The 14993-nt window shown below is 46.4% G+C and overlaps 2 protein-coding genes across 3 annotated transcripts; one reads left to right on the top strand and one right to left on the bottom strand.

Moving 5' to 3' along the window:
* Positions 1–210: 210 nt before the first annotated feature.
* On the top strand, positions 211–2862 carry LOC101766411. 2 transcript variants are annotated; one of them, XM_004973372.3, is made up of 4 exons: positions 211–697; positions 1119–1319; positions 1872–1966; positions 2049–2862. In XM_004973372.3, exons 1-4 carry the CDS (start codon positions 289–291, stop codon positions 2157–2159), a joined length of 816 nt encoding a protein of 271 aa, XP_004973429.1. In that variant the 5' UTR covers positions 211–288; the 3' UTR covers positions 2160–2862. The 2 variants fall into 2 exon arrangements, with proteins under 2 accessions (XP_004973429.1, XP_004973428.1); XM_004973371.3 differs by having other exon boundaries at positions 2053–2862.
* A 609-nt stretch (positions 2863–3471) lies between these two features.
* On the bottom strand, positions 3472–9086 carry LOC101765726 (probable alpha,alpha-trehalose-phosphate synthase [UDP-forming] 9). Its single transcript, XM_004973370.3, has 4 exons — positions 8814–9086; positions 4637–6695; positions 4262–4535; positions 3472–4168 (listed from the first exon to the last, which is right to left on the bottom strand). Exons 2-4 carry the CDS (start codon positions 6616–6618, stop codon positions 3833–3835), a joined length of 2592 nt encoding a protein of 863 aa, XP_004973427.1. The 5' UTR covers positions 6619–6695; positions 8814–9086; the 3' UTR covers positions 3472–3832.
* Positions 9087–14993: the final 5907 nt, after the last annotated feature.

Here is a 14993-nt window from a genome sequence, read left to right on the forward strand (position 1 = left end):
ATCTGGCCTGCTACGTCGGGCCGTGCTGGCACGGGCCCGTGTAACAATGGGTCAGGCCGTGCCGGTGCCGGGCCAATACAGTCCGGATCTCGTGCCGCCCGTTTAGCCCGGCCCATTTGGCCAGCTATAGGGGGGAACTCGTCTGCTCCGCTCCCACCTCGGAATTCGTACTAGGCAGCGGACCCACCCTCCACTCACGCTGCTTTCCCCACTCCCCACTCTCCCCACTTCCCCCACTACCCGACCTCTCCGCCGCCCCGCCCGCCACCGCCGACGCGGAATCCCGCCATGGCCGCCGCCCACCCCCTCGCGATCCTCCTCCTCCTCCCGCTGCTAGCCGCGGCCAATCTCGTCCTCGAGGACGGCTATACGGTCACCACCTTCTCCGACCTCAACCCGCTCCCGGCCTCGGGGCCCCACCCCTACGCGGTCCTCCCGCGGCCCCGCGCGGGGGACCTCCTCCTCCTCGACTCCGCCGGCTCCGCGCTCTACACGCTCGCCCTCTCCTCGCCCGGCGATCCGCGGGGGCTCGCGGGGGGAAAGCGGGACGCCGGGTTCAACGACGGCGGGCCCGGGGACGCCGCCTTCGACCGCCCGCGCAGCGTCGCCGTCGACGGTGCCGACAACGTCTACGTCGCGCACCGCGTCCGCGTCGCCGGCCAACTCCATGGCGTCGTCCGCAAGGTGTCGCCCAATGGTGAGTGAGCGTGATTGCGTAAACGAGTTCGTCCGCCCCCTCCGTCTTCGTGCGTGCGTGCGTGCCTCGTTAGTCTAATCGTCTCCCCGCTAGCAGTTCCTCGCGTCGATCGTCAGTTAGGGCATTACCGTTTGGTGGATGTCAGTAGACTTGGGTCTCATTTATGTTACGTTTGGAATGTTAGGAACGCCTTTCGCTTTCCAAGTGAGGCCCCAGTGATTGCCTGGTTGGATTGAGATTTTGCCCAGAATTTTCCGGCAAAACATTTGTACGAGTAGTATGCAGTGGTGCCATCATGCCATGCAGAGTTAATCGAGCTTGAGAATTTTGCTACTTGGAAAAGAAAGCTGTACAGGCATTTTTGTTTTGATCAATTACTTGCTTTTTCTTCTGATTTCTTGCTACAATTTCTCGGTGCTAGGTTATACTACTACAATTGCTGGAGGCCTCTCATCAGGGCCTGGTCACAGGGATGGACCAGCGCAGAATGCTACCTTCTCTCCAGATTTCGAGCTTGCTTATGTCCCCAAGATTTGTGCATTGTTAGTTGCCGACAGAGGAAACCGGATGATTAGACAAATCAATCTAAAGCCAGAAGATTGTGCACGTGAGAAGCAATCAGGTAAATGCCGAATGGCTTCGATTTGTCACCTACCTAACTTATTGTGTTACTACTGCCACCTGTTATATGGACAAGATTTATCCATTATAGTGCTCCTGTCTTTCAATTTACTAATGCCACAGCCTGGGTGCAAAAAGGTTGGTAAAATGTACTTTATTCTTCCATTGTATATGAGTAGATTTCTTGATTATATGTGTTCTGCCTCATCTAGATGTGCATCAACATTTTTGCTTCCACTATTGAACTTGAATTTCACCATATTTAACTCAAACTGACAGAATGTTTAAGGGGTTCAATTATGAAATTTTGATTCTTTTTTCCCTCACCCCTCTTGTTTCTGGGCTCAAAACTTTTCCCCCTATGATCTATTAGCAAGGCCTGACAGCGTTATAGTTGGAACAGTGATACAATGTTCTGAGAACTCTCTGCTCCGCTGTTGGTGGAGAAAATTATAAATATAAACTACTCCACTGAATGGCCTATGTGGTTGCTGATCTTGCTAATGGTTCAGTGTTAAAGTTGTGACCAGATGCTCATCTCATAAATTTACAGGCTTGGGAACTACATCGGTTTCGGTCATTGCAATATTGTGTGCATTGGTTGGTTCAATCATTGGGTTCTTAGCTCGTCACTTTTACCCCGTCAATGTGAGTAAGCTTCTGCTTTCATTCTTACTTTCAGAGGAGATCATACATGCAGATATTAAGACAGTCAACCTGAAACATGTAGGCAGGAAATCTCCATCAACCACTTTTTCAGCAGGATACAGAAGCAATACCAGAGAACCCAGAGGAAGGCGACTCTGATCAGCTTCTGCGACATAAAAAGCGCAGTTGCTAGCTCCATGGCTTACACGCTCCTGCTTAAAGTGGTCAGAGTTAGTTGTGGTTATCTTGCCGTGGTGTTCCCTAGTGTTAGGTTACAGCGAGATGTTCCCCGTAAGCCATCTCGTCGTCCTGGGTTACGCAAGACTAGTACTTCCCCTAACATTGGTCTTCACAACAAATCTCCTCTTGCACCTACTGAGCAACTGGAGGATCTGATAAGCTTCGCTGGAGATGCCAATGATAAGGATGATAGTAGTAATGCCAATTGTCAGGAGGGTGAGGAGCCATCCTTTGAACGCGACTTGATGGGGCTTGTCTACACCCCTCAGGGCAGTGTTAAAAAGATAGATCACATGATCGAGGCCAACCTGGCGGGCTTTTCAGGTCATGAGGAACATAGTTGCTTAACTGTTAGTAGGTGTAGTATAAGCAAGAGGAGGGTGCATGGAGATAAATAAGGTTCTCTGAGCTTGAGATTGCCCGTCTTTGAGCATCCAGGAGGAAGAATGTCACCTGTGCCACTGTGTTGTGCCTGCTGCTGCTGTGACTAAATAAATTTATACTGCTTCAGCACCAGTGTTTGCCTTGTAAATAAGTAAAACAACTGTATCAAGTTTGTGGTCGTGGCATGTAATATACCCTCTACCCTGGGCATTGTAATTCCGTGTGATGATGGCTTGAATTGCTATTCTGGTGTGACAGCTTCCTAGCATCCAGTAATGCGTGTGGTTGTTTTACATGACTGGTAAGATTCGTGTGGCTCGTCGGTACTGGAGTGTTGAATCAACCGTAGATGTCGAACGATGTTTGTGATCTGATCTACGAACCAAATTTCCTGGCAGCAACCTGAGGTCAACATCAAATGTTGTTGCTTTTCAACAAGGAGAAATCCTTGCTTCTGAACGTACATGCCCTGAGAATGAGATTCTTGCTGCGTTATCGTACAAGTTTTAACGCTTCCAGTGGAAATTGAGGCATCCCTGTGAAAAGCAAGATTTCACAGGAATGGGTTCGATTTCTGTAGGATTGTGAAGAGATCCTGAAGTTCTAGCGCAGAGACTGTTAAAAGGATATATCTTCATACATATATTCAAGAGGCATTGGTGAGAAAAATAATGTGGCACATGGGCTTGCACAGCTCGCTAAACGATCGAAGCATCCTGGTATGTGGAGATTGAAAGCCTGTGTTGAGCAGTCGTAATCGTACTTCCGAGTAACATAAAGCTCTTTTTCTTAAAAAAAATAAGCTCGTGAATAGAAATAACAGATCTTACGACTAGGGTGCTTATTTCTAAATTGTGAGCTAGCACATTAAGTCATGGAACAACAGTGCAATTTTCCCCAGTGATAGGTTTTAAAAGAACCAACAAAATCATCAATATAGCAGCATGAGAATAGATTCAGACAACCAATGGCTGCAGAAGCCAGAGGCTTGGTTTCACACAGCAAACCTCCAGCAACAGCCCTCCTTCCCTACCAAAATTGCCTACACATACATCACCTGAACCTTCAAAACGGCGAACTTCAGCTCGCATTTCTGCTGTTCTTGTAATGGTGACAAATCATGTCGGCTACTCTAGACCTCTGGACTAACACACCCTCCTAAAAATGAACCATTGAGAGACCGGAGACGATGGAATGTACATGCTTTGCAGCTAATAATTTTAGGTAAATAACTGGTGGTGCCTACTCCACGAAATCGATTACGTCTCTGAAGGTCACACGTCCATGGCTGACATCCTCCCGCTGAGAAGAGCTGCGAGTGACGTTCTTGAGCAATCTGATTACTTCAGTGGTGTCATCGACGTAGTACTTCGCTTTGCTAGGCTTCTGGCCAACTGAGCAGGCAAAGACCTCTGGTACTGTGGGTGACAAGACTGTGTTGGAGGTCATACCGTTGATGCTTTCAAACATGTCCTCATCAGATCTGTCATTGCCGATGCACATCAGAAAATCAGGTGCCTTCCCGTTGTTGACCAATGAGCGAATCAGCTTGTCGACAGCAAGCCCCTTGCTAACTCCCTGTGCATGAGTTATGGGTTGTTCAGTTAGCACGTGATGTAGCCAACATGGAAGTGAAATAACAAAATGTTTAGAACAACGAAGGGAATATACCTGTGGTTTCACTTCTACGATATAATGACCGCACTTTACAACAACAGGCTCATTTGATAGCACCCTCTCAAGATGATCCTGTAGCTCCTTTGCTTGGCAGGAACCAAAATCATGGTCCGCGTCCAGATAGTGCCATACTAGAGCACTTTCCTTTGGCTCTATGGAGGATCCATCAGTTGTCTCAGTGTATACCTTCATAACAGGTTCAGCAATGTGCTTCCATTCACGCTGTGTACGTGGATAGCTTGATTCCCATTCAGCTTCCTTGCTCCATCTGAAAACACATAAATAGTTTGTCATATATCCTGAGAAGTGAGAAATATAAGGGGTATAGAATCCAGCATGAAGCAACAATGATAACTTTCACTGGCATACCTGACAAAATAGCCATGTTCTGCAGCTATACCAAGCTTCTCACATGGAGAAAACCACTCATCAAGAGAATCTCGTCCGCGCCCGCTGACTATAAATACATTGTTCTTTGGGTCATTACATAAGGTTTTAAGAATGGAAATGACTTCAGCACTAGGAGCTTTGTTGATTGATGACTGGGGCACAAGTGTACCATCGTAGTCAAGAAATATTGCTCTTCTGGAAGCCTTGTTATAACAAGAAACAAAGTGCTCCGAAGACAGCTTCCTGAAGCCAGGAGACAGAGCAATAACTCTGAAATTCAGACCAAACCCAATAGCCCAGCACCTTCGGCTATAATGATCTTTGCATGCTCTTTCCAGATCTTGAGCAAAGCTGCGTGCCCAGTAAGCAACATCATGAGTGCTGACATAGCGATAATGTTTTTCATGCCGTAGCCGTTTCTCAGACTCAGTCAAGTCAGTTGCATGGCACAAGGCGTCAGCCACATCATCGACACTCCATGGATTTACCCTGAAAGCACCACTAAGAGACGGGGAGCAACCCACAAACTCCGAAACAATAAGTGTGCTTGTGTGACTAGTGTCTTTGTCAAAACCTCTGAGCTTATCGATCTCCTCATTTCCCTGTCGACAAACAGTATACTCATATGGTACTAAGTTCATACCATCCCTCACAGCATTTACAATACAACAATCAGATGCAGCATAGAACGCAATCTTTTCATAAAATGGTATGTGGTGGTCAATTAGGACAACAGGATTGTAACCTGAAGAACCATACTTTCTATTAATCCTTTCAGCCACGGAGACAGTTTCTGTAATAGCTTCTTGCACATCCTTCCCTGTGCTTCTTGCTGGATTGATAATTTGTACAAGGACAACCTTCTGTCTAAGCTTTGGATTTCTCTCTAGAAGAAGCTCCAGCCCTAGCAGTTTCAGACTTATTCCTTTGAAGATGTCCATGTCATCAACACCTAACATCAGCATCTTGCCCTTATACCTTTGTTCGATTTCTTGAACCTTGCTAACAGTAGCAGGCAAATTTAAGACAGATTCCAGCCGACCAACATGGACACCCACTGAAAGGATCTTCAGGCTCACTGTTCGGCCAAAATATTCTATTCCAATGTAACCACGTTTTGATTCATAATGCAGGCCTAGCAATCTGCTGCAGCAAGAAAGGAAGTGGCGAGCATAGTCAAATGTTTGGAAACCAATGAGATCAGCATTGAGCAGCGACTTCAGGATCTCATCCCTTACAGGTAGAGTCCTGTAGATTTCAGAGGAGGGAAACGGGCTGTGAAGGAAGAAACCAAGCTTTATTCGGTGTAACCTCTTCCTCAAGAATGTAGGAAGCAGCATGAGGTGATAATCATGAACCCAAACATAATCATCATCTGTATTGATTACTTCCATAACTTTGTCTGCAAAAAGTTTGTTGGCTCGGACATAGGCTTGAAACAGGCTGCGATCAAATAGCTCACCCTTATCAAGGCAAATTGGAAGCATATAATGGAAAAGTGGCCACAACTGCTGTTTACAGAAGCCATGATAGAACTGCTGCTGCAGGTCAGAAGGGAGAAAAGTAGGTATGCACCGATATTCTCTAAGAAGCTTCTGCGCAACTTGGTCCTGCTCACTAGGATCTACCTGAATCTTCAAACTGCCCACATACACAACATCAGTCTCATTCGAAAAACCATGTTTAAGTTGCACGAGTAGTGCGTCATCATCCAATGAGAAGGACAACTGTCCAGCTTCATCTCTTGTACAGTTCAGCGGAAGGAAGTTGGCAACAATTATTTTCCTCTCACTAAAAGATGCTGAACCAACTGAATCATCATCACTTCTTGTATCCCAATCAGGATCAGATATAATGCCAGGAGACGTTACAACACGAGGAAGAGACTTAAAAGGTTGCCGAAAGTCAAATCCATCTCCAGAGGTCATGTCTAGCAGATTTGAATATGATTTTGAAACCATGGTTTCAGTTTTCTGGTCACAAGACAACTTTTTGGGGCCTTCTTATCGAAATAGCTAACACTGTACAGTTTGAATTCCTGTGAAATAATAAACAGAGAACATTAGCAAACCATGATGAAAGGTACCATAAGACATTGTCATTTCTCAGAATACTATCAATGATAATGGATTAATCTTGGAATTGGTGTAATATACCTACTATAAAGAACAAACAAAACAGTGAAACAGATAAAGGATCATTAGCTAACATTCTGATTTCATGGAAGTGTATTTTTGCTATCATCACATCAACAATCACTTGTTTATGATGTAAAATACATAAATTGTTCATAAAATTCCACAGTGCATGGTAGCAAACTGCAATAGATTAGTTGCACACAGTACCTGAACTGACTGAGTTACTCCATTATTGCATTAGGAATTTGAAGTAATTAGCAATTAAATATGGACAATATCGACACAGAACCTCAGAGCATGGAAAAAGACTGCACATAGAGTAGTTAAAAATATAAAATGCAGTTTTTTAAAATCACATTGGCTGCATTGAAAAAGAAAGAGAAGAAAGCACTTCATACAACTGTAGTAACACTTCACTCCAGCACAACAACGGCAACAAGAACAAAGATGATAGGAGCAAAGATGATAGGCATGCAACAGTTAGACCTTGAGTCCTTATTGAGGAATGAGGATGCTATTCTACAACCTAAGCACTTGGAGCACAACTCCAGTTCACCTCATCCCCCCAAAGATCCAAAATACAAGCACATTTACTTCTGTTGAGGCCCACAACATCCATTCCAAAAAGAACTAATGAAACAACAAAATGGACCACACGCCCTTTCACGAAAACATAAAAATAGAAATACCAGGACCACCACTACAGTATCGCTACCACACCCCATCAGCATGATGCAACCACTCCCTCAGTTCAGTCCTCCCCCGTTCTTATCAACCACAACAACCTCTACAGGCTCACGCCCTCACTTGCTCACAGTACTTGACATCCCATTCCAAAGGGGTCCAGGAGCCATTATTGCGAGGCCTGTTTGGCAAGAAATGGCCTACACAAGATACTACTGAAGGGGGCATGGCCAAGCAGCCATGGGAACTTGATCCAGCACACGATGCAACTCGTGCTGGCTGCTGAATAGTTGGTGCCAGTTGCAACATCGTGTTAACCCCAAGTCCCAACAGCTTGCGTCGATATAATTCCGAGCAATTTATATCAAAAACCCAATGATGTACAGCTGTAAAAACTCCATGGCTGCTCTGCAGATATACCACTACTTGGCATGGTCAACAAATTGGGGCAAACTATTTGTTTTTCTGATCAAAATCGAATATATAACACTGTAGCCTTGGAAAATAAGATGTTCTACTGGTGAAAAAGCTTATATCTATCTTACATATGACTAGTTGCTAGGTGAAAAACTACCCGTGTAGATCAACTTTTTTATAGCTAAAATGCAGAATAACTGAAGTAAGACAGGTACACATCTGACATCGAAAATCTGACAATAACATAACAACAAGTAATGTGCCTAAACATGAACTGAATCTAAACCAGTGGTTGATTTCTTGTGCGAAACTAACAGAGGGCGTAGAAATGAAACTTGAAAAGGATTGGGTCAGGAATCCTAAAATTTAGTCTAACTGAGAAACAAAACGCCACGACGGGCAGACAGATAGAAGAACAATGCAACAACGAATACTACCCCTGTATACACGCATACGCCCGTCCTTCGTTCGAACAAATAAAAACGCCAAATTGACCGCAGTGTTTCGTACGGAAATGCAGTAACTACAGATCAAAATGTTTTAAGGCACAAAAGCTAGAGAATGTATGATAGGAAAGTCCTGAAGCATATTGTAAAGAAAGCATCAAAAAACATTTCCAAAGGAAAAAATCCCCTTTTTTCACAATAGATTTCATTGGATACTAACGATGGCCAAATCCAAATCAACTTACCACCCGATAAACGAGGAGAAGCAGATTGAAACCACACGCGCCAAACCAAACAAAAGAATTTAATGGCATCCCTAAACCAAAATCGCCGCTCCAAATTTAAACTATGAATGGGGGTCAAAACTGCTCCCAAGATCGAATCTTTCGCAGCCCTACGCCGCCGCAACGAACAACCGGGAAACACGAAAACAGCAACGCAAAAGAAATCTCAGAGCAAGCCGGCGCTTACCGAGATCAAACGCGACGTGCTCGCCCTTCACCGGCCTACCCTTCTGCTTCCCCCTCCCCTTCGCCTCCGCTTCCGCACCGAAATTCTTGGTCCCCCCAGGCTCTCTCTCTCTCTCTCTCTCTCTCTCTCTCTCTCTCTCTCTCTCTCTCTCGCTTGCTTCTCTCGCTCGCTCTCCTTCTATGAGAACATCAAACCGGAGTCGACAGGGATAGGGACAGGGGCGAGGTCGCAAGAAATGTCGAGACAGGGAGGGGAGAAATTGCTCTGCGCCTCGGTTTTTTAGGCAAAGGTTTTTGCGGGGGAGGTGAACCCTCAACTTACCGTAGGAAGGGTATGAGAGAGAATGGGTAACTCCTGCCCCCAGGGTTTGCCGGATTTACCCTTTGTGCCATCACGGATAGGATAGGGCTTCGGTTGTTTATTTTATAGCTAGTATGTACAATGGATAAGGGCAGGATTGACCCTTTACTTTTGGAATGGTGTTTATTATTTCAAAGATTTGGGATTTTTTTTCCTTGCGAGAAAATCTGGTGACAGCTTGGGTCTTTAAAGATTTCGGATTTCGATCATTATGACATCCTTATTCTTGGTTTATGAATTCGACAGCTATTTGTGTACTACACTCCAACCTAAGTTAATGAGTCTAGAGAAAGAAGTAATGTTTTATGATCTTTGAAATTGATTTTTTATCTATGACATCTTTTTAGACGCGCAAGGGTTGTATATCTATTTAGTTTTGAAGATTAACAGTTTTGCTAAAAACCCGACGACATTTTTTGTGGGTTTTTGTTAAATTATTTTAAGAGGTATTTCATAATAATATAACCTTGACTTTTATAAATATACAATATTTTGGAGATGATGTGGTCGTCCAAAATACGATGGCTGCAATTTAAGAAAGCTTCATTTTTAATTAAATTTTATCCTAGGACGCTAGGAAGATGTCTTGGGTACCATATCATGTGTACTGTACAATAATTCACTAAGGCTACTCCTAATGAGGAGTATCACGAGGTTTCATTCTCATTAATTAATATGCCACATAGGATTTTTTAATGACATGGCATGAAATGAAAAAAGAGGGCAAATATGTAGGTGCCATTTTAAGGATGGCTTTTGAAAGGTGACATCCGTAACGATGGCAAATAGTTAAATATCCAAAAAAGAGAGAGGGAACTGGTTTCATCTGGATGAAACCAACTATACACGAATACCAACTCTCCATGATCATGAAATTAAATGCGATTTTGATCCTATGAAACCACACCATGAAATTATGCATTGGAGAGGGTAGTTTCATACACCATTTCATTTCATTCTTGCTTATGTGGCTGTCTTAGAAACATCAACATGAAACTTTCCATTGGGGTTAGCATAATACTCCTATTATGCAAAAGCTGATACTCCATCTCATACTCGCATAAAAATCCTATCCATGGTGTACATTAAATATATCCTGTTGTCTCTACGTCATGCATCCAACCAAAATTTCTTTGAGGATAAGCAAGAACCGAAAGTGCTAGCTATAGCTTAGCCTTAGTTGGTCAAGATGGAGTAGTAATAACTTTGCTTTCATGCTAACCTCTGATCTTTAGGGTGCCATGATTAATAAAATATCACAAGACCGGTAGGTGCATTATTTATCTTATCCTCCATTGGTAGATGGTTATCTAGTTGGACACTGCACTTGTACAATTGGAAGAAATCCCAGACGGGACAGCGACAACTTAACATTTGACCAAACAGCGCGACAACAAAGGATAGGCGACAAGTATACAGGGACCAAACTTCTGATGCTGGTTAAACTTGCGATTAAATTGGCAGCTGATACATGGTGTCATCAATTATGTACATGCTCTATCCGGCCACAAATATTTCAGATTTTGATTACAAATTATAAAAAACTACAACAACAATTACTGGGCAAAATTGTATTTTTAGAGACTGCCACTATCAAGTCATCCCTTATTTACGACTCCAAGGATGACCTTCGTCCGTATCCATTGGCACATTAATTCCTAACTTATCTGCCATGAAATACATACGCATTTTATTTCTTACTAATACGAGGGGCAATTCCCCCGAATCCATCCATCTTTTTCTCCCAAAAGTGCCAAATCTCCCTCTCACTGACGATCGAAATCGATCGACCGGTTAAAAAGCGAAGATCAGGACGAGATTAAACTAGCCAAATCTTCTTCCCCCACATGGTTTAGACTTTTGGCAAGTGCAGTGCGAGCGTGCATGGCGTTGGTGCATATACAAGCATATCCCCATTGTCGCCCCACCACATCCCAACTCCAATTAATTAATTTAATCAAAACTAATCCCGCACCCATAATCAACCATTACTTTATCAGTAGCGAGCCAAAGAGGAACTCCAACGACACCACTAAAATAAAACAAGACCGGAAGGAGGAGGCCTTTTGAAAGTAACAATAGTATATTCCAAGGATATACGCACCCAGCCCGGCCCATCTCTCCGGTGGCACCCTCCGTAAATACGACCTAAACCCGTGGGCCGGGTGGCGGAACCGGGGAGTGGATAGCGTTAGTTAAAGCCGCGGGCCCCGCGGGGTAAAGCGCGCCAGCTCAGCCGCGCGCGGCGGTGCCGCACCCGAGGCCACCGACACGTGCTGCTGCGGTGGGACCTGGGCCCGCGTGTCGGGGAGGGAGGGTAGGACGCGTCGTGGTGCGCATCGGGTTTGACCGGTTACAGCTGGAACGCGCGCCGCGCCCTGCCCGACTGTCCCCGGCCCTGTCGCGTCTTTTCGAGAAGGCCGGGCCGGGAGGGTGGGGGCCGTGGCGTGATTAGCGCGCGGTTAGGAGGGCAGAACCGGGATTAGTGGGGGCAGTTAGTAGTAATTTAAACCGGTGGGCGCCGCGACGACCCGGCTCCAGGAGCGTGACGCGGGGGCGGGACTGCGCGCCGCTGCCCGACCACGCGACGTCCGAGCTGGCACCAGCAAGTGGATAAGGCCTCGGCGGTTTTTAGCAGCTCGCCCCTCGTATGTTTCGGGTTTTCCGCACTCCTCCTCCTCCTCCTCCTGGGGCTGGCACGGTCGCCTAGGTCGGGCCCCACCTAGCCTCTAGCCTCGCCTATGCGCCTGTTTAGTTCCAAACTCCCAACTTTAACACTATGCAAAAAGAAGATTCTTATCACATCAAACTTACGATACATGCATTGAGTACCAAATGTAGACGAAATCAAAAACTAATTGCACAGTTTTGTTGTACTTTGCGAGATGAATCTTTTGAGCCTAATTAGTCAATATTTAAACAATAATTCACAAATACAAACGAAACGCAACAATGTGCTACAATGCTACAATAGTAATTTTGCATCTCCAAAGTTGGGCAACAGGCCTATTTGGTTTCTCTTGCTAAACTTTAGTTGCTAAAAGTTGCTAAACTTTAGTTGCTAAACTTTAGCAAAAGTTGTTTGGATACTCTTGCTAAAAGGCATTTAATGAGCTGTAAAAGGACCTATCTACCCTTATTAAAGGTGCGCAGGAGGGGGAAGACAAGTAATAAATGAGGGGTATATGTTGTCCAGCCCACCTTTTAGCAAGTTTTAGCAACCAAAAACTTGCTAAAGTGCTAAACTTTAGCAACTCAACTTTAGCAAGTTTTAGCAAGGGTGTTTGGCAGTTTAACAGTTAAAAGTTGCTAAACTTTAGCATACTAAACGTGGAGGTAAACACCCCATAAACAAGGCCTAAAATGGAGACGAGCTGGTAGCAGCTGGTGGACTCCGCCCTAGGTTCCATAGGCCTGTCTGTCCAGGCATGGCGACACTGTCCGGCTACAGCAGCACCCTCTTTCCGGCAAAAGTCCACCGGCGCGGCGCGGCGCGAGCTCGCTGTGGTCGCCGCCGTGGCCACGTCGCGCTAGCCGCTAATGCTCGCGATCTTTGGCGGGCCTCCCCTGCCGGATCGGACATGGCATTTGGCCGGTAGCTGCTATCGCGACGCGGCCGCATCCGGCTCCGGCGCCATGCGCCGCCGCCGCCGGCGGCGGCGGCGGCCTCACGGGTTTGAACTTTGACAACCTGGCCTGGCTCGGTGGCTCCGGTGCACTGTGCTGCGTTGTGAAGGATACAGGAAGTGATGCACTGTGCTGCCGCCGCTGCTCTCTGCTGTGCCTGTGCGCACCGAGATCTAGAGAATTTGGTGTGGCGCACGCGTGCACGGTCGAAAGGCACGTAGACGCACACGCGCCTAGACACACAGAACACAGGGACAGAGAGACGAGACACCGAGACAGGGCTCGTGCGCGAGACATGCGCATGCCCCGCGAGTAGTGGGACTGCCTGCAGCCACATTGACTGCACACACATACTACTGCAGTGCAGCTACAGCTGGCAGTCTGCGCGAATCCGATGCCGTACACCTTCGAATTGAAGCGGGGGAGAAGGACCGCGGCCGGCCGGCCGACGCGTGCCTGTCGGTGACAAGCACACGTCCGGTGGCCCTGTCGGCCGGCGCCCGGCGGCGAGGAGCAGGGAGTGGCAGCCAGTTGGTTGGCCGAGAGCGAGTCGCCAACCGACCGTGGGGGTGCTTGCCGACAACGTAACGGGATCGCTCTTGCTCATGCAATGCAAGCAACGGAGTCGCGAGTTCGACGAGACTGGGACACCGATAGAGAGAGCACGCTGGCCTCGAGAACGACCGGAGCGATTTCGGGAATCTCACAGGGTCGTTTCACAAAACCTCCCTGTCTGACCGACCGGCCCCACGTAGACCAGTGACGCGCGGACCAAGTGGGCCCACGGCCCCACCGCCCGCCCATCCGCTGCGCCGCGAGCCGTCTGATCCGATCGATCGCCTCGGACGACGACGAACGGATAGACGACGCTCCGGGGGGCGCGCAGGCGACGCCGAAAATGCGAAAGGCTCGGGTGCGGGCCCCACGCGGGCGCTGCGAGTCGCCGCGGTCTACGGCACCGCCTCGGTCGGTGAGTCCACGACGACCGAAAGCGCGGGGGCCCACGCGCGCCGGCCGAGAGAGAGCGACCGTGCGGGTGGTGGTGGCGCCGGCCTTATCCGAACCGAACCGTCGCTGCTGCCGTGCCGCGCGCGGTCGCGGTCTCGGTCTCTGGCTGGTGGAGCGGGCGGCAGACCACGGTGGCGTGCGGGGCCACGGCCGAATTGGCACGTTGTGCTTAGTTTATCCAAAAATTTATGCTTTGACCTCTTGCGGTTCGAGTATTTTGTTCGCTACATAGTATGTGTCGACGTGTCTATGGATGGAGCCACGGAGCACTTGATTTTTTTAAAGCTGAAAGTCGTAAAGGGGAAACCATTGTTTGCAATGGACGAATTTTTCCCGTAAAATAAGTTTGACTTCGACGTGAGTCCGGTGAGCTTTCAATTACGTACCGTACCCGAGATCCGTAAACACCGTGTGAAGAGTCTACGTCTACATGCATGCTACATGCTCTTTGGTTGGAGTCGTACAATTCTACAATTTATCCTCTTTAATTTATATATATACATGCACCTGGTCTTTTATGCGAGTCGTGTTAAGCTTTAACTGATTTTATGAAAAAAAAATATATTAATACCTAAAATGTAAAATAAACTTGTTCAAAGTTACAAATTTGACTAGAGTTTAGAAGAAAAAAACATATATTTTGAAATTTAGGAGGTGTTTTTTCTATAAAAAAAAGCACATCTTGTAAACAAACCTATTGTACATCCTATCAATGTTTTCCTCAAGTTAAACCACGTATAGTTTTCATGTTGTCGAATAAAAATACTTGGGAGTTACCATTTGTCTCTACCTAATACTACCATATTTGAAACGGGCACCTTAAATCATGGCATGTACTATTTTATGTGTCCCTCCATCCCAAGATAAATGTTATTTTAGAGTTCAAATTTTGTCCCACTAAGGCCCTGTTTGGATACAAACTCCTAAAGTTTAGTAGTGTACTAAAGTTTAGGACCCTCAAATTGCTAGTCCTAAAGTTTAGTATAGGGCTGTTTGGATAGACTACTAATCTTTAGGACCTTAGAGGGAAAATGTCATTTTTACCCCTCAATTACTCCTCTAAACTACCCTTACACTGTTCACGCATGCGAGGGCAATAGAGGTAAAAGGGGACTTGGGGACCACTTTTAGGAGAAATAGGATCCATTAGGACCCCTTGACCCTCCTAATGAAAATGACCCTCCT

Source organism: Setaria italica, chromosome VI (assembly GCF_000263155.2).
Source record: "Setaria italica strain Yugu1 chromosome VI, Setaria_italica_v2.0, whole genome shotgun sequence".
Taxonomy (NCBI): domain Eukaryota; kingdom Viridiplantae; phylum Streptophyta; class Magnoliopsida; order Poales; family Poaceae; genus Setaria; species Setaria italica.